The 23,654-nt window shown below is 37.9% G+C and overlaps 1 protein-coding gene and 1 long non-coding RNA gene across 2 annotated transcripts; both read left to right on the forward strand.

The window, feature by feature from the left end:
* The first annotated feature begins 7,168 nt into the window (after nucleotides 1-7,168).
* slc30a8 (solute carrier family 30 member 8) lies at nucleotides 7,169-21,710 on the forward strand. The gene is made up of 9 exons (XM_068710630.1): nucleotides 7,169-7,242; nucleotides 13,534-13,700; nucleotides 14,560-14,706; nucleotides 16,732-16,885; nucleotides 17,084-17,334; nucleotides 18,236-18,348; nucleotides 19,294-19,399; nucleotides 19,510-19,644; nucleotides 21,060-21,710. The coding sequence occupies exons 1-9, from the start codon at nucleotides 7,169-7,171 to the stop codon at nucleotides 21,203-21,205; spliced, it is 1,293 nt and encodes a 430-aa protein (XP_068566731.1). The 3' UTR covers nucleotides 21,206-21,710.
* On the forward strand, nucleotides 8,184-11,946 carry LOC137872416 (uncharacterized). The gene is made up of 4 exons (XR_011102876.1): nucleotides 8,184-8,249; nucleotides 9,180-9,249; nucleotides 9,904-10,066; nucleotides 11,090-11,946. It is a non-coding gene; the product is annotated as an uncharacterized lncRNA (long non-coding RNA).
* Nucleotides 21,711-23,654: the final 1,944 nt, after the last annotated feature.

Here is a 23,654-nt window from a genome sequence, read left to right on the forward strand (position 1 = left end):
GTTATAGAGAAATATGTTGGTCCAAAAACAACCACTCAAATATACAAATAGAAATATATAAATGAGAAATAATATCAATGATCATCATTATTAACATCCGGGGCTTTAAAAGCCTTCCCCCTTCTCATGACTGGCGTATTTCACATGGGACTGCAAACACTTGCTGAACATGGCTCATTGTCGACACCATGTGGTGCATTTCGGAGGCAAACATCGACAACTGGTGGTTTTCTTTCAGGGCTGCAGATATTATCAATCGGTACAGATTTTAGGATACATGTTCATTCTTTTTTGCAGGTTTTCATACAATGACTTAATTGTAAGACTGTTTTGCAACTTTGCTTTAAAACCTTGATGTGAGATCGAGAGCATCGTCTCAACACTGCTATGGTTCTTTAAAATAAAGTGACACAAATCGTCCACTCTAGTATTCTATTCAAAACATAGAAAATACATACTGCTTGCTTTGAAAAATAATTTGTGTCTGATGTTTTTTTCTATATAAAAAAAGTTACATTTCCAAGTAATTTTTTTTTTAAATCAACAGTAATACTATTTAAAAAGTGAAACAGTTGGACACAAGATGTCTCCGACTTCAGCGAAAAGTAAAAAAATGTGTATGCCTTTATATGCGTGTTTAACTGTTAGGTAACAGTAATACAAATAAAACACACACATACATTTCTGAGTAGAGGTGGACTTTAATTGCTGCATTAATCAAGGAGTCCAAAATAAAAATGCCTTTTCTACTCCACGTGATCAAAACGTGTATCCCAAAAATTCCCAATAGACAACTTTAGACATAGGGGAGCAGTTGTTTCACAGCTTTAGGCAAACTTCTCGATTCAAAAAAACAAACATACATTAAAGCTGCAAGCAGCGATGGACGGGCCCTCGCACCTTCCCGCGTCTCAGGGGTACTGGCGGGACGCCGGCAGACGCGGCTGCAAATGTCTTTGATCATCGGACAACGCGTCCCGGAGTTTCACATATTTTTCCCGCTGGACTCTGCGATGCTGGAAATTATGTAGTGCAAATATTCCACCAGTTTCTGCATCCACTATGTGGCGCTACAGAACACATGCAAACATGCATTACGTTGCTCTACATCAAGTGCAGACCACATGTCAATGTCATGTAAATCGGATTCCGTCTGTCACATAACGCTGACTTCCTGTTGCCAGTAGGTGGCGCTACGACTTTGAGTGAAAATTGGCTTGTAGACATCCTCAGGCAGTGACTGTTATCAAGTATGGCAAGTTTGGGACAGATTTAAGCAAGTCCAGTGGAGTTACATCAGCTTGTTGTTTAATGGCGAATCACGTAAAATGGCCGCCACACCACAGCTATGTCATTCCATCAAACGTAAAGCTTTGAGTAACTTTTAATTGCAAAGATCTTTAGATTGTACAGACCAAATTTGAAGTGGATTTGACAAAGTCCCTAGGAGGACTTCGTTAAAGTATAGCGAATAGAAATCAAGGGAAAATTCACACAAAAATCAAAATGGCCGACTTCCGGTTGATTTTAGAGTATGGTCCCAAGAGACTTTTTTTTAAGTCTATATGTGATACATGTGCCTATTAAATTTCATACATCTAGGTCAAACGTATTTCGAGGGCTGCATCGGCAAAATTTTGTAGGGGGCGCTGTTGAGCCAACTTGCCAATCTGAAACATTAAAATCACATTAGAAAACTACATTCATGATTTTAAATGTGTTTGCCATGTTTGGTTCTGGTTGGAACATGTTTAGTCGCTCAAAAACACCTTTGTTTTTCATGACGAATAATGCATCGCTACGGCAACGGCCTTTCACAAAATAACAATCTTTGAGTAACTTTTCATCACAAGGGTCTTCAGACTGTACTGACCAAATTTGAAGTCGATCTGATGGCCGACTTCCTGTTAATTTTAGAGCATGGTCCCAAAAGACTTTTTTTTAAGTCTCCATGTGATACATGGGCCTACCAATTTTCATAAATGTAGGTCAAACGTAGCACTGGGGCTGCGTATTTGAATATTTGTAGGGGGCGCTATCGAGGCAATTTGAAACAGTCAAGCCAAAAAGCCAAATGAAATATTTATTTACATCACCTATGACACCTGTGTAAAGTTCCAAGGCTTGTTGAGCATCTTAAGCCACATAAAAATAAGCTTCATTTTTCATGGCGAATGACGCGTTGCCACGGCAACAGCGTTTTGCATCAACTCACAATATTCATGATGAAGCATCATCAATGTCTTAGGGCTTACCTTACCAAATTAAAGACTGATCTGGGTAACTTCCTAGTCAGAGTACATCAAAGTATAAAACTTTTCATTTCCTTTTGCCAGTAGGTGGCGCTATGACTTTTAGAAAATCTTGGCATGGGAATGTGCTCAAGACTGGACCAGCATCATGCATAACAAGTTTGGGGCAGATTGAATAAAGTACCTTGGAGTTACAACAACTTCCTCTTTCGTGGCGAACGGCACGAAATGTGCGTGACATGGGCGCCACATAAAACGAAGGTCGTTCAATGTCAGTAAACCATTTTTGCAAATTTTCATCATTAAAGTCTTTAGATCACCCTGACCAAATTTGAAGTTGATCGCATACATTTTGTGGGAGAAGTTTGTTAAAGTACAACGCCTGAAAACGATGAAAAATGCCTAAAAATGCAAAAAATGGGAGTATTACTGTATCGCCCCCGAGTGGTTGTATGGAATAAAAATGTGAGTGTTTGTTACAGAACACAATGTGGACATACACACCAGATTTTGTGACGATAGGCCACATGGTTTTGAAGTTATATGTATTGCTGTAAAAGGCAAAGCCCCTATGAAATTCATTGGTCCATATATTCCTATTGCAATAGGTTATCAACAAGCTTTTAGTAACTTTTGATGATATAGATCCAATAATGATCCACAGCAAATTTGGTACCAATCAGAACCAGCTTGTAGGAGGAGTTTGTGAAAATGTGTTTTTCACAAAATTCAAAATGGCGGAAAATATTGGCAGGCGGAACTTAGGGGTCTGATTGGCTTTTTTGTAGAGTAGGTGGAGTTGGACATGTGTGTCGAATTTCAAATAAATCGGACACAATGGGTAAGAGTTGCCGCAAGGTGTTGCCGGTCAGATTTCTAGGGGGCGCTAGCGAGCCATTTTTTCAAACTTAAGCATGGGACCCATAAATTATCAAATTTTCCCGCTATTCTGGTATGCTTGCCAAATATGGGGAGTTTTGGGATATGATAAAGCCCCCAAAAAGGCAATTCATTTGAGAGAAAAATAATAATAATAATAATAATAATAATAATAATAATAATTCCTACAGTTTCAATAGGGACCTCGCGGCCCGACGTTGTCGGTGCTCGGGCCCTAAAAATAACGGCATTGACCTGAGATGACGAAACCTGGAATCACAAATGAATTGTGATGGAGACACGCGCGTGGCCCTAGTTTGATTGCATAACCGTAGAGTGTCGGCTGCTCAAAGAGGGTGAACAACTAACCCCCCCTCCCCCCCTCGAACTTTTACTTAAAAGCTGCATTTATCGTTCACTTTTAGCGCTACATTTAAGAGAATATGCCATTGCTGGCTTATACATGTCTATCGTGGGGTAAACATGTATATAAACCAACCTTTATAGAGAGTGGGTGTCTTTTATTGAACTTTAACATCTCGACTTTTAATCACCGAAGGCTTTTTTCCATCTCGAAGCGCTCTGCAGGCGGCAATGTATTTGCACACGGTGCGTGTCGCCAGTGTCGATCACATGAATGTCTGCATCGCGTGAGTTTGAACCCCGGACAGTCGTTCAGGATATCAGACAAGCTGGTGAGTGTTCATCGAGAGGAGACAACGCAACCTTAAGAGCATCTCGACAAGAAATAGATATATCGTTTGGATGAACACAACTGTAGCTTTCTTAAACATACTTTTAAGTCACTTATTTATTTATTTATTTTTGGAGCATGTTTTTATTTTAGTCTGTCACTTTATCAATTTTGAGAGATTTCTTTAAATTAGTTGTTCTCCAAGAAGCCAATCATGTTAAAAAAGAAGAATCCAGAAAGACTGGGACTGGTGTCAAACTTGAAGAACTCATACACCAGTTTGGCAAGGTAAACTTGTATTCTTTCATTTGCATTTCTTTCATTTTGCACTAAATTGGAATAATTATTTCTTATTGTTGTTTTTGTGTTGCTGTGCGTTAATCTGAAATCGTTCAGTGAGCTTTAGTGACACAGATCTCATAGAAAGTGTATCAAACTTTTGTCGAAAATTAAAAAAATCCAGTCGGCCTATAGCAGTTGTGCTCTTGGCACTGTCTTTGCCCACGTTCCCTTGTTTATGAACTGAGCTACTTTTTTTTTTTCCACACGGGGCCAGTCTGCTGGTCTGAGAAGCAGTGCGCAAACCACACAGTCACTGGCGCAAAAGTGGACTTCTTGCATCACTGAAGCTTATCACCTCTAGGCTATTCCTTGTGTTATTGTTTTAAACATGATATTTATTTAAGGATGTGTCATCCTATATACAAATATTTAAACAACATCAACAAACATCATGTTTTCTCTCTCAGCAGAAACAAAGGATGATCCTACACTGTAACACTTTGATGTAAATTTACAGTGAAATTCTAACAGTTATCTACTGTATTTTGCTAATATTGTATAATGCTGTAAAAGCAAGGCATTCTGGGAGTCACAACGCTTACTTCCATTATCCTAACAGTCAAGTGTTTCTTTTCACAGTAATCTACTGCCTACCGCTGAGAATCTCGGGAAAGTAACGTTTATTCATTTTGAAGTTATCATAAATGAGTAGCCAGAGCTGAGTTTTGCAACTCCTCTGTCAATCTTGTCATTTTCTATTTGAATTATAATGTCTTCTGTGTTAATACGTAGGTCACTTTAGTTTTACCAGATTACGATAAAACATTTAAAAGTCGCGCTATTTTTTCACCGTTGCGCGCGAGGTCGGTACGCTCTCGTCGCTGCAGCACTAAACCCATCCTGTTCCAGTGCAAGTGGAGGAGACACAAAACCTGGAGCTTGGGTCTTTTTTGTATTTCTACTCCGTCCGGATGAAAAGCACAAGAAGGACAACTACTATCACAGAAATACTCCTGCACTCAAAATTCCACCTGAGTTAAAGTACAAAAGTATTGGCATTAAAATATACTAAAAGTACCAAAAGAAAAAGTACTCACTGCGCAGTGTGGCCATTTCAATATTTATATTATTGGATTATTATTATTATTGATGGATGTGTTCGTCACTTGAATATTGCAGCTGGTAAAGGTGGGCTTATTTTTAATTACATAACATAGTGCTGGATAGCTTGTGAATTTCCCTCTGAGGATCAGTAAAAATAATCCTAACCTACAACAATACATCATCATCATCATCATCATCATCATCATCATTTATTTGTTAATAATATTCTGTTTTATGTATTGATGTGAATAGGCAAAATGACTAATGACTAAAATATATGCAGTGGCGTGAAAAGTACGATTTTGTCCTCTGAAATGTCGTGAAAATTGAGATACTCAAGTAAAGTACAAGTACTACAGAATTGTCCTCACTTGCTATGCACTTAGCAACATTCCACCACTGGATGGTTAGAAGACAATACCAGAGTTATAGAGAAATATGTTGGTCCAAAAACAACCACTCAAATATACAAATAGAAATATATAAATGAGAAATAATATCAATGATCATCATTATTAACATCCGGGGCTTTAAAAGCCTTCCCCCTTCTCATGACTGGTGTATTTCACATGGGACTGCAAACACTTGCTGAACATGGCTCATTGTCGACACCATGTGGTGCATTTCGGAGGCAAACATCGACAACTGGTGGTTTTCTTTCAGGGCTGCAGATATTATCAATCGGTACAGATTTTAGGATACATGTTCATTCTTTTTTGCGGGTTTTCTTACAATGACTTAATTGTAAGACTGTTTTGCAACTTTGCTTTAAAACCTTGATGTGAGATCGAGAGCATCGTCTCAACACTGCTATGGTTCTTTAAAATGAAGTGACACAAATCGTCCACTCTAGTATTCTATTCAAAACATAGAAAATACATACTGCTTGCTTTGAAAAATAATTTGTGTCTGATGTTTTTTTCTATATAAAAAAAGTTACATTTCCAAGTATTTTTTTTTTTAAATCAACAGTAATACTATTTAAAAAGTGAAACAGTTGGACACAAGATGTCTCCGACTTCAGCGAAAAGTAAAAAAAATGTGTATGCCTTTATATGCGTGTTTAACTGTTAGGTAATAGTAATACAAATAAAACACACACATACATTTCTGAGTAGAGGTGGACTTTAATCGCTGCATTAATCAAGGAATCCAAAATAAAAATGCCTTTTCTACTCCACGTGATCAAAACGTGTATCCTAAATTCCCAATAGACAACTTTAGACATAGGGGAGCAGTTGTTTCACAGCTTTAGGCAAACTTCTCGATTCAAAAAAACAAACATACAAAATAACGGCATTGACCTGAGATGACGAAACCTGGAATCACAAATGAATTGTGATGGAGACACGCGCGCGGCCCTAGTTTGATTGCATAACCGTAGAGTGTCGGCTGCTCAAAGAGGGTGAACAACTAACCCCCCCTCCCCCCCTCGAACTTTTACTTAAAAGCTGCATTTATCGTTCACTTTTAGCGCTACATTTAAGAGAATATGCCATTGCTGGCTTATACATGTCTATCGTGGGGTAAACATGTATATAAACCAACCTTTATAGAGAGTGGGTGTCTTTTATTGAACTTTAACATCTCGACTTTTAATCACCGAAGGCTTTTTTCCGTCTCGAAGCGCTCTGCAGGCGGCAATGTATTTGCACACGGTGCGTGTCGCCAGTGGCGATCACATGAATGTCTGCATCGCGTGTGTTTGAACCCCGGACAGTCGTTCAGGATATCAGACAAGCTGGTGAGTGTTCATCGAGAGGAGACAACGCAACCTTAAGAGCATCTCGACAAGAAATAGATATATCGTTTGGATGAACACAACTGTAGCTTTCTTAAACATACTTTTAAGTCACTTATTTATTTATTTATTTTTGGAGCATGTTTTTATTTTAGTCTGTCACTTTATCGATTTTGAGAGATTTCTTTAAATTAGTTGTTCTCCAAGAAGCCAATCATGTTAAAAAAGAAGAATCCAGAAAGACTGGGACTGGTGTCAAACTTGAAGAACTCATACACCAGTTTGGCAAGGTAAACTTTTATTCTTTCATTTGCATTTCTTTCATTTTGCACTAAATTGGAATAATTATTTCTTATTGTTGTTTTTGTGTTGCTGTGCGTTAATCTGAAATCGTTCAGTGAGCTTTAGTGACACAGATCTCATAGAAAGTGTATCAAACTTTTGTCGAAAATTAAAAAAATCCAGTCGGCCTATAGCAGTTGTGCTCTTGGCACTGTCTTTGCCCACGTTCCCTTGTTTATGAACTGAGCTACTTTTTTTTTTTCCACACGGGGCCAGTCTGCTGGTCTGAGAAGCAGTGCGCAAACCACACAGTCACTGGCGCAAAAGTGGACTTCTTGCATCACTGAAGCTTATCACCTCTAGGCTATTCCTTGTGTTATTGTTTTAAACATGATATTTATTTAAGGATGTTTCATCCTATATACAAATATTTAAACAACATCAACAAACATCATGTTTTCTCCCTCAACAGAAACAAAGGATGATCCTACACTGTAACACTTTGATGTAAATTTACAGTGAAATTCTAACAGTTACCTACTGTATTTTGCTAATATTGTATAATGCTGTAAAAGCAAGGTATTCTGGGAGTCACAACGCTTACTTCCATTATCCTAACAGTCAAGTGTTTCTTTTCACAGTAATCTACTGCCTACCGCTGAGAATCTCGGGAAAGTAACGTTTATTCATTTTGAAGTTATCATAAATGAGTAGCCAGAGCTGAGTTTTGCAACTCCTCTGTCAATCTTGTCATTTTCTATTTGAATTATAATGTCTTCTGTGTTAATACGTAGGTCACTTTAGTTTTACCAGATTACGATAAAACATTTAAAAGTCGCGCTATTTTTTCACCGTTGCGCGCGAGGTCGGTACGCTCTCGTCGCTGCAGCACTAAACCCATCCTGTTCCAGTGCAAGTGGAGGAGACACAAAACCTGGAGCTTGGGTCTTTTTTTGTATTTCTACTCCGTCCGGATGAAAAGCACAAGAAGGACAATTACTAACTATACCTCATGGTAAGTCCAGAGTCAACTTAAGCTAATTTTTCGAACACGTTTGTTAACATGTAACGTTAGTACATGTTTCTCCATGCGGTATGCATGCATGTTAGCTAGCTAAGCCGTTAGCCGCTCTTAGCTTAGTTAACTGTTAGATACTGAATACTATTAATAACAGGTAACTAAAAAAATAACAAGGGAGACATGGCAGCAGTCTAGCTTATTTTTCCATAATGTTCAGTTGTCAATTTTGCGGCCATGCATGTGTTACTAAATATGCCTTTGTAAGACATATGAAAGTTCACCAGAATACCCCTCACATCAAATTGAAATGTGCTTTTCATGGTTGTAACCGTTCATTTGGCAAAGTGTTGGCTTTAAAATGTCATGGAGATCACCCAGGTTAGAAGGAGTCAAGATTGAGGGAAGGATGTACTGGCATAAGTCTGACGTTTTATTGTCATGCCACTTTGATTTCTGTACCGTCAAGTGTGACAGTTTGTCACGTTTATTTTCTCACTTGAAGACTCACATTAAAGAGGGAAGACCAGTCTTATGTCCATTCCAAAACTGTGGTAAAGGTTTTACTGTGATATCCACGTTTTCATCACACTTGTCAAGAACACATAAAAGTTGTGCAGTTGATCATCTTTTCAGCCTGACGAGGTCAAGAGATAATGGAGAGAATACTGCTGAGCAAACAGGGTGCTCTCATGAAGAAGCAGAGGCTTCCAATGTTAATGATGACATAGAGGGAGACCAGGCAGAAGTGTTTCCAGAAAGCACAGATGAGCCACTTTTCGTTAAATGTATTTAAATATAATGAGTGGACCATAGTCTATCTTTTTAAATAGTTTTCGTAAAAGTGAAATTGATGGCAACCATAGTTAAAACATTGTTGAATTGTATTAATATTAACTTGCAATGATATTTTTGTCTCCTATACAGGTGTCAGACACAGCAGCAACTGTGAAGACATCCCTTGCCCTTCCTGAAAGCCCTCGGTTGATCATTCTAGGTAAGCACTAAGCCCCACAGCTATAGTGAGTTCAGTTGTAGTGAGTTTTTTTCTTTTATACTGTATATAATACACACACCTTTACATTTTTGTAAATAGATACTAATTCATCAATAGCTTAGCATGAATAAATGGATAAATTAATACATAGTCTTAGATAGTTATTTAACAGTTGAGTCTCTATAATACAGACACAGTAGGTTATAGAATAATATTTTCTCTGGTATGTCAGTAGTTTGTGTTTCTCTCTCTATTTTCCTCCACTGATTAGGGTATCCTTATAGCTTGTAAAAATGTAATTAGTTTGTCTGATCTTCTCCTTCCCTTTGTAGATTGTCAAAGTGTATGCCCCTGTAGTGATTTTGGGATTATTTGGCTAAAGATGTCTCTATTAAGAGACAGTCACTAAATTGTATGCAAGACTATGTGCAATGAAGAGTTGTCGACACTGCTAAAACCTGGATACATCAAAAGGCCACACAGCATTAACTCTCCTGATATCTATCAAAAGTTTACATTGTTTTGAAATCTTTTCAAATATCAATTGGAAATGTCAGTACAATACAAAAACAACATAGCAGTAAGTTGCGACTTTATAATATGTTAAATAGTCAATTTGACATTCAGCCTAACTCTGTTTGCATTTTGTTTAAGCTCCAGTGATTCCTGACCAGCGTTGGATGGTTAGCATCGAGGGCCACGTGGTGTGCGAAGGAGCATTGTTTGTGTTGGGGCTTGCTGTTGTCTTCACATGCTACTACAACTTCAACCTCCAATATCAGGATCAGGCTGCCTGCACACTTGAATTCATACAGAGGTAAGTTTGAATCCCATATGGAGTCATTAGTTTCAGGTGTTCGGGCCTTACAGCTCTCCTTGCATTTATCTTTGTGTGATAGATATAGTATCTTTAGGATGCTAGCTTGAAAGCTCCTTAAAGGATAAGGACTTCGATCAGAGAACAGAGGACAGAAAGTTCATTCCAAAAGGAAATGTATCTTTACTTGGATGCTTGGGTGTGTATATGTGGTTCTAAAATAAACAGAAGAAATACACATTCAACTTCAGCGGTTATCAGATTTTTTGGGGGCTAGAGACCCCTTGCAGGGGAGAAAAATAGCGAAAGAACACTTCATTATTGTAACACCGGTTAATAAGCTTATGCTTATTAGCATTTGTACTTTTAGATGCCATTGGAACTATTTGTATTCTAATACTTTTCAATCTAAATGCTTCAGATCCGTTTCCTAGTGATAAACATAACAAAATGTCATGTTGGATCAGGGGTGCTTTGTAATGATATTTTGCTTAAGCCTGGCTGGCATATGGCTTTGGTTCCCATCTGTAGATATGCACTTTTTAACTCTTCCCCACAATTTTATATTTATTTGTAAATTATTTCGCGGACCCCACTTTGAGAATTACTGATTTAGGTTACAATCACGACAAATACACTTGATTGCTAGCCAGAATAAACTATTCTGTGGTCCACAGAGCCCTCTAGTGGCCAAATAATTTAACTGCCGTACTGAAAACAACCACATGGCGAAACACCGCGACTGTAATAAAGACGTGTACATATGTACAAGATTCGTCAAGTTATCAAAAACCCTGAATGTTATTTGCACATTCCAAAGATGTGACAAAACATAAGGAAATTAAGCGGTATTTGCAATAAATATTGCACCGTTTTCCTATATATCTACTCTAATATGCATTATAAACATAAAGTAGGAAAAAGAACGATTATGCTAACAATATGTGGTGGCTATTAACAATAGTTTAGAAGTAGTTTGACTCACGTTTATTTATTTTTGTTTTACCTTGCCATGTTTGCCAGAAGTTGTGTTGGAATCAACCCAGAGAGAGGGACAAAGGCACGTCAGGGAAAGGTGACCAGCAAGAAGAGCGGGAGAATGGTCCAAAAGAAAGTGACATCCCTGAATGCTGGATGTGTGCATCCTCTTGAGGAAGCTGATGGATTTCGAGTGGGACTTTGTATGAGTTTATCACTACCTTGACTCTGTCCATAGAGTTCAGATGAGTACGCATACAAACACACACAAATCCTTCATATCTCACTCACTTACTTACTGACCACCTGCTATGTCTGTGTCTCACTCATTCACATTTGTGTTTGTATTTGTATGGGCTATTTTTGTATTTATTTTTTATTTAATTCTCTTTACAATGTCCAAACAGGCATTATTTTTGTTTAATATTGAAGTTGGCTATTGGGTTAGCACACAATATTGTTCAACAGCATGGATCTGTCAAGTAAAACCCCCTAGCGTAATGGGGAGGCTCTTTACTTTTGAAACAAAGAAGTATTTGCTCAGTCCGTAAAGTACGAATGTTTCAGCCTGTCACTCACTCAGATAACCACACACGCACACAGAAGTTCATTCATAGTAGTATTCTTATGTGTAATAGCTATTTTGTATTTTGGGCTAGCACACAGTGTTGTTCAACAGTCAGTATTGTTCTGTCAAGTAAAAACCCCTTGCGTAATGGAGGGGCTCTTTCCTTTTGAAACAGATTAGTAACAATTTACTCAGTTTGTTAAGTACAAATGTTGTCAGCCTGTCACTCACTCAGATAACCACACACTCACTAAGAAAACGCACTCTCACACACGCACCTTATCCATACCATTTTGACTTGTAAGGGCTTGAATATTTGAATCTATTATTTGGATGCTATACTAAACTTAGACTATTCTAATAAACAAGAATATTATGAATATGTCCTATTGTCTTGTTTATTGTTGTATATTGTTATTTTTCATGCTTGTTAATTTTATAGATGCTTCCACTACAGTTTCCTAAATGTTTTGGGGTAAAGAGCTGACACTAAAATACTGTAATTTTTGGAATTCATTTAGCAATTTACTGTACATTTTGATTACAATAAATTACTGTATTTCTCTGACACAGTAGAGATACTGTATATTTTACAGTATCTTACAGGTGAAACTGCTGCCAGTAAAATACTGTAATTTTGGATTACAGTAAATTACAGTATAATTTTACTACAGCAAGCTGCTGTATTCTTTTGATACAGTAGATATACTGTAAATTTTACAGTAGCTTGCTGGCGAAACTGCTGCCAGTAATTTTACAGTAAAAGGTTTTACAGTGTAATAATTACTTAATTATTAGATAAACCCAGTTTATCTGCTAATTTTCTCAGGTTGCATTCAGCTGATCATGAAGTTGGTTCTTGTTGGTGAATACACTAATTTCACATTGGCTGAGCATTTCAAATTGTTTCCTCAGTGCTGTTTAAACAACTAAGTAGACTAATTCTAATGTTGTTAGAGTAAAACAAACCTGTGATTTTTAAATTCACTCAAAGCATGTTTGTTTTCAAATATTTATCAATTGGATGTTTAAATCTGATCTACAGTCATATGTATCTGGACACAACAACACAACAAAAGAGCTGCAGTATGAAAAAAGGCTACACATGTGTAGTACCCCCACCTAAAATAAAGGGCAAAATAAAAGCTGTCGACTCCTCTCTCCCTTCCTGTTACTCCAGTGAATGGCACTTTACCTCTCAGCCTCACCTACCTGCTAAGTCTATGGTGAGCTAAACCGAGCAAACATCCAAATCACACAGAATAATGAACCGAACATTTACCTCGTTACTGCGAACATCTCGGTCTCGGTATCTATGAGCACCCATCCATACGAATGAGCACACCAAATATTCTTTATTTACTGCAGAACTAGCTTCCCTATCTTCCTACATCTTAGCAGAGCCCAGTCCCTTACTGGTAAGAGGACATTATTAGGCAAACCTGTTGGCACTTTCCTTAAAAAAAAAAAAGCAAAGAAACTAAACATGCTTTTATCATTTGTACACCTTAATGAAAAAAGTGTCAAATAAACTACTGTTGGGGAACAGGGCCGAGTGAAAAAAAGAACGACGGTGTTTTCACCACATAACTGGACAAACATAAAGAGGAGCAGAATTAATATTTATCGGCAACAAATTTGACAATCAATAACCTCATTTATAAAACAATAATGCAAAATATTCTCTTGTTCCACTTGTTTTATATCATAGGAAATTGAATGAATTTGGATTTTGCTCTCTGAACTTTTGATGAGTATTTACTCGGTTAATAACGGTAACAGTTGATCAGTAGAGTGAAATAATAATTGGAAGGTTTATCGCCAATGAAAATTATTTTGTTGCGCTCTAAACAAATGTTAAAGAGCCACAATCACAGAGATGTTCTCTTCCATTTGTTCTGATTTTGAATTTACGTTCCAGTGTGTCCAACCAGACGGCCATACTGGTTGACGCCACTGGTGGCGTCAAGCATTGCCACGACAACAGCCACGCGCAGGAGGATCGTGATCGAGAGAAGAAAGTCGCCAGGAGGAGGTTGTGCATGGTCTCTGTCATCTGCCTGGTTTTCATGGTTGGTGAAATCATTGGTGAGTCCTTTTCTGTCATGTCAGTCGCTTTGGTTTAAAACTTGGTTAAACATTAGCCAACAAACACTCTTAGCCAACTGTGATGACGTGGCAAAAAAGTATTGAATTGGATTGAGTTTAATCAGGTGTTTAACTTTTTGTGTTTTATGGCTTGGTTACACCAACAAAGATTGTTTTTTTTAACCCGATTTAATGATGCACCAAACTTTAAAACTAAGTCATTACATTTAAACCTCTCTTTAAACGTCAGCTTAGTTTTTACTCTCACCCTAAAATTCAATTCTTTTGCACCAAGACTTTAATGAAAAATGTTTCACTCATTCACATACATCTCCATCTCACAAATTTTCCTTTTCCCTTACTCTTGAAAATTTAGTTTTTTCCTCTGTCTTTGTCTCCTTTCACTTCCCCTGCTTATCTACTCTTCCATATACTTCTTTATTTCTTCCAAAATGTGGTACAGCCATTCACAGTTCCTCGATTAAGAATCCTTTTTTTTTCTTTCTCTCGCACCACCATCAAGTTCACATTTGTGGTTTTAAGTCAAATGTGTCATCAATTATTGAATGGATTGTCTTGAAATTTGGACATTCATGTTCACCTCATGAGGAATTGTAAAAACGTTGGGGGTCCTTTAACTTTCCGTATAGCGCCAAGCATTTGTGCAATTTTTGGTTTATTTAACTAAACCAATGTTATTTAAATTATTAAATTCTTGTGGCTTATTCAGGTCAAACGTTCCTCCTGTCTCTCTTTGGTTCTTTTTTTTTTTTAGCACCTCCCACACTAGTATCAATCAAGCATTTCAGCAGTGCAATAGCATGATATTTATATTGATTTATTGCCTGTCCTTCTGAAGGTGGGTATTTAGCAGGCAGTCTTGCGGTGATGACAGACGCTGCCCACCTGCTTGCAGACTTCATCAGCTTCCTCATCAGCCTGTTATCCCTCTGGCTCTCCTCCAGACCTGCCACACACAAGCTCAGCTACGGCTGGCATCGCGCAGGTACATCCATCCATCTGCCCGGTCCATTCCTGTGAACGCAAAATCTCAAGTTCTTCAACTCCAAACATCCAATTGGATTAAAAGATGAACTGCTTAGAATTTGGTGGTCAAAAGTCACTGTCTATAATTCATATGCTATTTATGACAACTACCCTGAAATGTCTAATAAGATAAAATGACGAAGTGATGATGTTTTGGACAGACACGGATGTAAACTGCAACATGACGGTGAGGTGGTAATTGTAGTTGCATATATGTTCATTTTATAGGCACATAGATTTGTTCCAGTATTTTGGATATTGATCTTAAAGGGATAGTTTGGGTGTTTTGAGGTGGGGTTGTATGAGGTACTTATCCGGCCAGACCTTTAAATGTGTAACTTTAAGATGAATTGTAAATATTGACCTGTTCAGCCCTAAGCCTATTTGTAGGCCTCTCCTCGAAAATTGCATACCCATAGTAAAGAGAGTGTATTTTGTCTAAATATAAGGTGTATTTTAATAGTTTTGGTATATTAGAAAGCTAACACTTGTGAGATTTGTTCAGATTTGTAAATATCAGTATATATGTTACTGGTTAAGAGTACATTAAGATGGAACACAGCACAAATTGAAATCTTTTATCTCCGCCTATCAAATAATCCAATTTTGATAAGATATATATTTTTTTAATGTTGTAGTTGAAAGCTCAAACCTCTCCCAGATCATAGCTCAATATGTTGAGAGTCTCTCTGCACAATGTTTTCTTTGATAAAGTGAAGCATTCAAGAGCTAGAAAGGTTTGAATACAGAGATTTCAGCCAAGGTCAACCAAAATGTAATTTTGTTCCAGCTGTTCCATTGTAATTTTATAGAGTATATAATTATATATTTCACTTCTTTTATGACTAATAGTGTTCAATCTATCATATGCAGCAGTTTGGCATCATTTAGAGAGCCTGGATCCTCTCTGAGCCTGTTTATGTCTGTCATCCATGGTATTTTCTCGTCTGGCTTCCAGTCCATGTCTCCTAGCTCAGCCTATCGATTTCAGTCAATGGACCCTCCTTAGAAGCGTCTGAGTCCACAGAATCTAACAGACCCATCGTGATTTTGATTGACAGAAGCGTTAGCTAGTAAGGATTAAATCCGTGGCGCGTCGCCTGAAACATGCGTAAAGATTTGCCGAAAATCATATCCCTTCCCCCACGGCACCTAGTTAGACAGACCCTTGTTTCTACATGGGGACATTTCAGAGACACAACGGAAACACGTAGAAATATTGTTGATGGAATTAAGCGGAGATTTACAGCAGAACAACGAAAAGGTAAGGAGCTTTGTATGATTTTGAAGGAAATTGCGCATTGTGCTTCTGGTGTTTGTTTGCTCACAGCCTTGTGAGGGTTTACCGGAGAGAGGATCTGATGGTAGTTCTGGAATCTGTGTCGAATGCTCGTGCTTTTTGATATCTCGGTTGTCTATGCTAACCGTTAGCTTTGTGATGCTAACTCGGAGAAGACCGAGTTATGGCTAGAAATACGTGATATTGTGATAAATCTTTTATTTGCGTATAATAGTTGTGTAGAATGGTGTTTGGAGTTTGTAAAAATGTCTTAGATTGTTTGTTTTACCCAGATTTTAAAATTTTGTTTGGTGTATATAACATGTACATATTCATAAATTGTACACATGCATAAATGGACTTTTTTCGACGGTAAATGCTACAGTGGACCCGAATTTGGGTCCATCAGGCTTAACAGGTTGTTACTGATAAGACACTTGGACATTTTAAACGGTTAACAGCTCGGCAGTGCATAGCGCAGCCACTAGTATTTCAATTGATAAACAAACATAATATTATGGTTATCAGGTTGTCATATTGCTTAGACTTAGAGCTGTGATGCATTCAGTTTTTGTCCTTCGGTCCAAATCTGACCAGAACATCTGTTAAGTGTTGGTCTAATAATTAGAACTTTCAGTCAGTATTTCCCCACGACTCTTGTGATATTTCTCTTGATTTATTTTCCTCATTTGTTCTCCCCTGCAGAGATTCTGGGTTCTCTGCTGTCAGTTTTCACCATCTGGCTGGTAACAGGAGTGTTGGTTTACCTGGCTGTGGAGCGTCTCATCAACAATGACTACACCATCGAGGGCACTATCATGCTCATTACCTCTGGTTGTGCTTTCTTGGCTAATATTGTGTGAGTACACACTCTGTTCTCATTTATAGTGCTTTTATCGGCACTCAGTGCGTCTTTGAATATTCCCGATTTAATTAAAGCCGATACATACAGGACCATATCTACTTTGAGGGACTCTTGAAGAAGTCTATGTTGTCGTATGTTGTACTTGGAGCGGATTAGATTACTTTGAAAATATTTTGTTCCTACTCTCAAAAGCATGGCCCTCATCCTTCACCAGTCCGGCCATGGCCACAGCCACGGGGGTCTCAACTCACACGGCCACAGCCACGGGGGTCTCAACTCACACGGCCACAGCCACGGGGGTCTCAACTCACACGGCCACAGCCACGGGGGTCTCAACTCACACGGCCACAGCCACAAGAAAGAGAACGAGCACAATCAAGATTTAAACCACACAAACCAGAGAGATGACCAGGCAGACGCTGAGCAAAACAGGGCTGCTAACGGTAAGTTCCTAGTAACAAATCCTATTTGAGAAGAAAGTGACGAAATAAGGAATAATGTTGTTCATGAAACGATGGAATACTAGAAAAAGCAATTTATTTATTTATTTAAAAATACCAATACTGTATGAAAGATGTGGAATATCTCAAGGTCTGTTGAAAGGCTGATGCCACGCCAAATTCCTGGCTTTCAAAGTTGAATAATACCAATAAAATATAAAAGATGTGGACTTTTTCAAGGTCTGTTGACAAACTGATGCTACACTGAACTGCTGGCTAAAAAGCCTCTCATCCTGAGCTTCCTCTCATACGCCTGCTCCCCAGACAAAATCCTGTACTAGTGCTGAAATATTTTACGTAAGGATTTGGGACCCCTTGATTAAAACCTAATTTGTGTGTGTTGTGTCAAAAATATGAGACTGGAAGCAGATTAGATAACTGAAACATATTCCGTCCTCCAGAAAGGATTTGTGGCAGTTGGTTAAGAGTTCCTGTCACTTTGAGACTGCTCTAGCCAGATGTGCAAGTCTGCTTGCTTCTTCAGCGACATTATTTCATTATACATGTGGAACATTCTAAAGATTGAATGGGGTTTCTGTGTGAATGTATGAATGAGTTTAAAATTAATTTGAATGGGGAACATTTTGCACAAAACATTGAATATATCTAAGAGTGTGAAAAGTATGAATGACAGAAGGTACATAATTTACACATTGAGGTGTACATTTTGATGTGTGAATACAAATTTCTACATTTTAAAAATCACAAAAAACGTGTGAGTGCCAAAAAGGGGTTTGGAGGAATATTGAAAATGCTTCCAGCCTTCACACTAATTAATTGTATAATCTCCCAAGCACAGTATTCTGTAGCATAACTGCACTGTTACTGGACTACTTTTTTTCAGGAGGGAGGGCTCAGCAGGACAACGCCAGTGTGCGAGCGGCCTTTGTCCATGTGTTGGGAGATCTTCTCCAGAGCGTCAGCGTGTTTCTCAGCGCCATCATTATCTTCTTCAAGGTCAGGGTTCTCTCTAGGCGTGCTCAAAGTGCGGGAAGTCTTGCAGCGTGAAACTGGAACCCACGAGGGGAAGAGAGGAGTGTAGAGTAGGTGTGAAATACATAGACATTATGAAATTGGGTCAACAGACTATAAGACAGGTATAACTTTCCTCCTTTGTAATTGTTTTGATTATTTTAGAACATTTTAAATGTAAATAATTATTTTCTGGTGTACTTGGTTTTGTTTTAGCAAATCAGCATTATACACCATTGTTCAGCAAAGTTTTCTCAGGTTATTTATTTATTTTGGCAGATTTTATTTATAACCATTTCCTTCCCAATAAAGCAATAAGTAATCTAAAAAGGCATTTTATTGCATCACTTGGCCAATGCATTAACTGCCAGAAATAAATTAATATGAAATAAATGTCAAAAAGTTTGCAACTCAAGCTTTTTCACCAAGAGATAAAAACACATAATGAAACACAGGACAAAACAAAGGAAGGAAACATGCACAAAATATTAATAAAATACCATATTTAATGTTTCTTTATTTATAAACATCAAAAATGAGACCAAACCTCTTAAAACTTCCCTTAGTAATTATTAGTATTTGTCATTAGAGATTCAAAATTATACTCTGATTGAAGATTAAACTAAACCAGTTTATTCCTCGACAATGTCATTTATTTTCACATTACTCATCAAGTTATTATCACAGTGCTGAAGGTTTAAAAGATAATCTGAAAATAATATTGCAGAAGAATATCACCCCTCAATATGCTGTTATTATTATTATTGTTATTATTATTAATCCACTGCTCTGTATTTCTGTGCTGAAAACACTCCTGCGTCCCTTAATCCTCAGAACTATTACTGATAAAATACTTCAAACTACGTCAGCTTAAACCTTTGATGTGTTGGCCAAAATAAAATATATGTCTGTGTGATTTCTTTCTTTCAGCCGGAATATAAGATAGCTGACCCCATCTGCACCTTCCTGTTCTCCATATTTGTCTTGTGCACCACCATCACCATCTTGAGGGATATTCTTCTTGTCCTGATGAATGGTGAGGCTCTCGTTCTCTGGTCCAAAAACAATAACGACATACAGAGTTTGCAGCTCTCTTTCCTCATTGCTCCTCATCATTTCACTAAGTCGTCCATTTTCCTGACTCAGGCACTCCTGCAGGGGTGAAGTACGGTGAGGTGCGGGATGGTCTTCTAGCCGTGAAGGGGGTGAAGGCGGTCCACAACCTTCACATCTGGGCCCTCACCATGAACCAGACTGTACTGACGGCACACATAGCTATAGGTGAGATGAAACTGCCAGAGTCGAACACTTCAGCGCCTGCATTCTGCCGATTTTGTATTATTATTATTATTTTTTATTTTTTTATTTTTTTTAAGCATCAATTTAGGATGGAATGTCTTTATTTATGTGAAGGAGAACACTAAGCTCAGGTGACAAATTAAATTAATAAAAATTCTATGGCAGAAAGGCTCTCAGGCAATTTTTATGCTTTCAAATATGTGTTCTCCTGTAGTCTCAATTAATATCATAACTGCTGAGTCAACATGACTCGTGATTAACTCTTCCCTCTCTTTTGAGTCATTCGTTTGGGGAAGTAACATCTTTACATGTGCATGTGGCACTCATTCACTTCAATGACACATGAATTAATGTTAATTAATTTCGAAGCCCTTGGACTATAATCGACCATATGTGTTTCAGCAGGATTTCTGCTCATGTTCAAAACTTTCTGCCCTTTCAAAACATTTCCCACACATCTACTGTATGTTCTCTGAGAATCATAATATATATGTACCCTATAGTCTACTGTGCATGACGCTATTGCTCTGCACTTTGTTGATATAGAAATATCCCTTTCAGACCATCTGATAGACACAGAAGCATGTTTTGGAATCTCTCTGCATGAGACAAAGTTTAGAGTCTCATGCTGCTCTCCATCGGAGGTGGAAATTCAAAGCTAACAGAGAACTCGGGCGTAAATCTCACCAATGTGTGGCTCACTCAAATGTTAACTTCACCACCTCCGAAGTGCAGCTGACAGCCGCTTCCCTCGGCTTTTCAGTGGAAAGCATTTTTTAAGTCTGGGGAGGGTCCCAAACGGAGCAAAGGGGGACGCAGAGACTGATACAGAGAGCCCTTGAATGTGAAACCAAAACTAACCGGATCAAATATATTCGATTTACAAAAAACAACAAAAAACTGGACCATTGGTGTGAAACGAAGGAGGAAGTGGAGTAAACATCCATTACATTACATTACATTACAGTCATTTAGCAGACACTTTTATCCAAAGTGACTTACAATAAGTGCATTCAACATTGGTAATCAAAAGAACTACAAGTCATAAGTTCATTCACTTTCACTATTCACTTCTTTTTTTTTTACAATATTGTTTATATTAGAGTAGAAAATAGAAAGTAGCAGAAATACTCAAGTAGAATATGCTGAATATGTATGTAGAACAAGTACTTAAATGCAGTACTTGAGCAAAAGTACTTAGTTACTTTCCCGACTGGTAACCATATAGTGTATGAATGAGTATTTCGTCCTCAATGGGCTGCTGCTGGGCCTTTGGGCCTTTTTCTCTACTCTCTCTACTACTTGCGTTGAAACCATTTAAAGGCACACATTTATTTACACACAGGGCGATTAACAATTTCACTGACATTTTCTTTGTCTTCCTCTTCTTTCCACAGACGAGACAGTGGACGCTCAGACTGTCCTAAGAGAAATGACGCAAGCTTGTATCTCCTCCTACAACTTCCACTCTGTTACAATTCAAATGGAGAGACTGGCCGACCTGAAGCCTGGATGTACCCTGTGTGAGGAGCCCAAGATGTAGGAACCTGCTGTAGTTCTTTTACCTGAGCCCATCAGAATAAGGCCAAGCTATGCTTTGACTGCTGTAACAATGGCACTGCTCTCTGGTTCCTGAGGTTTTTATACTGTGACATTCAAGTGCCCGTGTGTTGATACTCCCAAAGAAACATTTACATTGAAATAAGAATGTGCCTGAGTGAAGGGCGAGCTTGCTCATGATTTAAATTATTTTAGAAGAAAGGTTCCCTATCCACACCATTCCCTATGCGGGACGTTTTAACTAAAATATTCCTAAGATTTATTTGCTTTTAAGAGTATTTGTGTTGAAATATAAATCACAATGAACTGTATGAGTAAAATTCTTATGAATCTACACATTTTGTTGAATTGTTTTAGTGAAAACTTGAGCATCAAACACTTGAGTTTCTGCATTCTGGTGATTTTATCTTTTTTTTTGTGGAAAGGCCTTTGTTTATTTAAAGGAAATTGGCAAATTGAGGCATGAGCTGACAATTCAAAATATAATGATCTCTCTGGCATTCTGTATTTTCAAATATTTACTGATGAATTTCTCATTTGATGTTATCCCTTCTGAGTCAACACACATTTAGGCATGATTTGCTCTTACATCCTCTTTTGTTTGGGGGAAGTAACCTCTTTAAATGTGCATGTGGCACATATTCACCTCAGTGATACATTAAATCATTTTAATTAATTTATAAATCCCTGGTTCATATCCCACATGTCTATGTTGTCTGAGAAGTAGGAATATTTTATATTGTTATTACAGTAACAAATTCATAATAGTTTAAGAAAAAAATGCTGCATTTTCCTCTAATCGGGCAAAGGCTTCTGCTAGTAATCATATTCGAAAATTGTTAAATAATATCTATGATTACATTTGCTAGTGATTACTTATGGTGGTGGTGCGTGGTTGCCTGGGGGTGGAGCGCAGGGGACATTATGGGCATATTTGTTTCCATCTCAATATGTATTAGAATTACACACTTAACATCATCTCATTATCCTAAATGCACTTTTTAACTACTGTGTTCACATTGTGACCTTATATAAAGCATTCCGACCAGTGCGAAAGTACTGTCTGTTTGAGCATTAACCTACTGTATCAAGACATAGGATACAGCCGTTTGCACACAATTTGGTATGTAAATATCAAACAATAAATACTTCTATTCTGTGACTTTTACACCAGCATTCTCAGAAGTACTGTTTATGACGAGAGCGTCACATGTATGTTGATTAAAGTGTCTCGCCACTGCCTTTGTGCAGTTTAAAGGTGAAATGAAATATTCAATAAAATATCCTTTTCAAATACTTATAAGTCTTGCTTTCAAAGTTTGATTTAGCATGCCATAAAATTCTACATGACGAAGCACTGTATCCATTCAAACGCTCACTGCCTACACCAGCTCCTCTGTTGCTGGGCAACAAGCCCACGGATGGATCCATTGTCTTGAGGGGCATGTGGGTCCCTAGAGCGGTCCTCCACCTCCTTGACGTTAAGACAGTTTGTGTGATTATTTTCTTTAAATGTACATGGCCGGCAAGTTTGGCTGCACGACGGGTTTGCTGCTTCTAAAGGGTTATCAAATATATAAAGTCAAACATGAACATTTAGATGATGGAACACATGACTGTCCAACTAAAACTACCTATTTTTAAGGAGATGGACATCAGTTATTGACTACTTTATTTAGGAATACTGTACTTTATTGTTTAGATGTGTAATGTTTGTAGGTATATGTAAAGATGTGTGTTCTACCTCTGTATGAGCATGTCAAGTGAGGCCAAACCTCATGGTGATTGTTTTGTTTAGTAATGTTTATTGCATGTCAATGTGTGTTGTTGGCAATTAAGTTAAAAGAAAGTTCTATACAGTAATACTAAACATACTTATTTACTAGATAAGAAAAAACATATAAAAAACACATCAGTTATAAACCTCAAATAGAATCTGAACTGACAAAAGGTCCTGAGGATCAGACTAACGACCCTTACTAACACACAACCTGCTCTACCTCCTAAACTACCTCTAACCTCATGCTCGTGTCCACAGACTTTCAGATGTGAAAGTTGCTGTGAGCAGTTAGTTGTATGGACTTTACATGCCGCATGCCTTCAGAGCAGACCATTGTACTCCCTTTTCTCTCCATCTGAACTTAACCCCCGGAGGAACCAGATCAGTGTGCATTTAATTAAAGCATGAGTAATGCACTACATTGCTAGATAATCCGTTTTAGTCCTGATACCCCCTCAGCTAATAATTATTACACGGTTTGTGTTTCCTCACAAGGGGGCTTTTTTGTGTTACCTTTTGCTCTCCAACTATTTTTTACTGGATCTCCTCTCTCTGCTTCTTTTCCTCCATTCACTAGCACTTCATCCTCCCCTCTCTCTCTCTCTCTCTCTCTCTCTCTCTCTCTCTCTCTCTCTCTCTCCCTCCCTCCCTC

Source organism: Cebidichthys violaceus, unplaced genomic scaffold (genome assembly GCF_023349555.1).
Source record: "Cebidichthys violaceus isolate CVI_PGR_0920_01 unplaced genomic scaffold, fCebVio1.0.p SCAF_16, whole genome shotgun sequence".
Classification (NCBI taxonomy): domain Eukaryota; kingdom Metazoa; phylum Chordata; class Actinopteri; order Perciformes; family Stichaeidae; genus Cebidichthys; species Cebidichthys violaceus.

What these genes read in the sequence shown, in the direction of transcription:
- slc30a8 (XM_068710630.1), top strand. Translation starts at nt 7,169, where the DNA reads ATGTTAAAAAAGAAGAATCCAGAAAGACTGGGACTGGTGTCAAACTTG. An exon ending in CCATCATTATCTTCTTCAAG is followed by an intron (nt 18,349 to 19,293) that starts GTCAGGGTTCTC and finishes TCTTTCTTTCAG; the next exon opens with CCGGAATATAAGATAGCTGA. An exon ending in TCTTCTTGTCCTGATGAATG is followed by an intron (nt 19,400 to 19,509) that starts GTGAGGCTCTCG and finishes TTCCTGACTCAG; the next exon opens with GCACTCCTGCAGGGGTGAAG.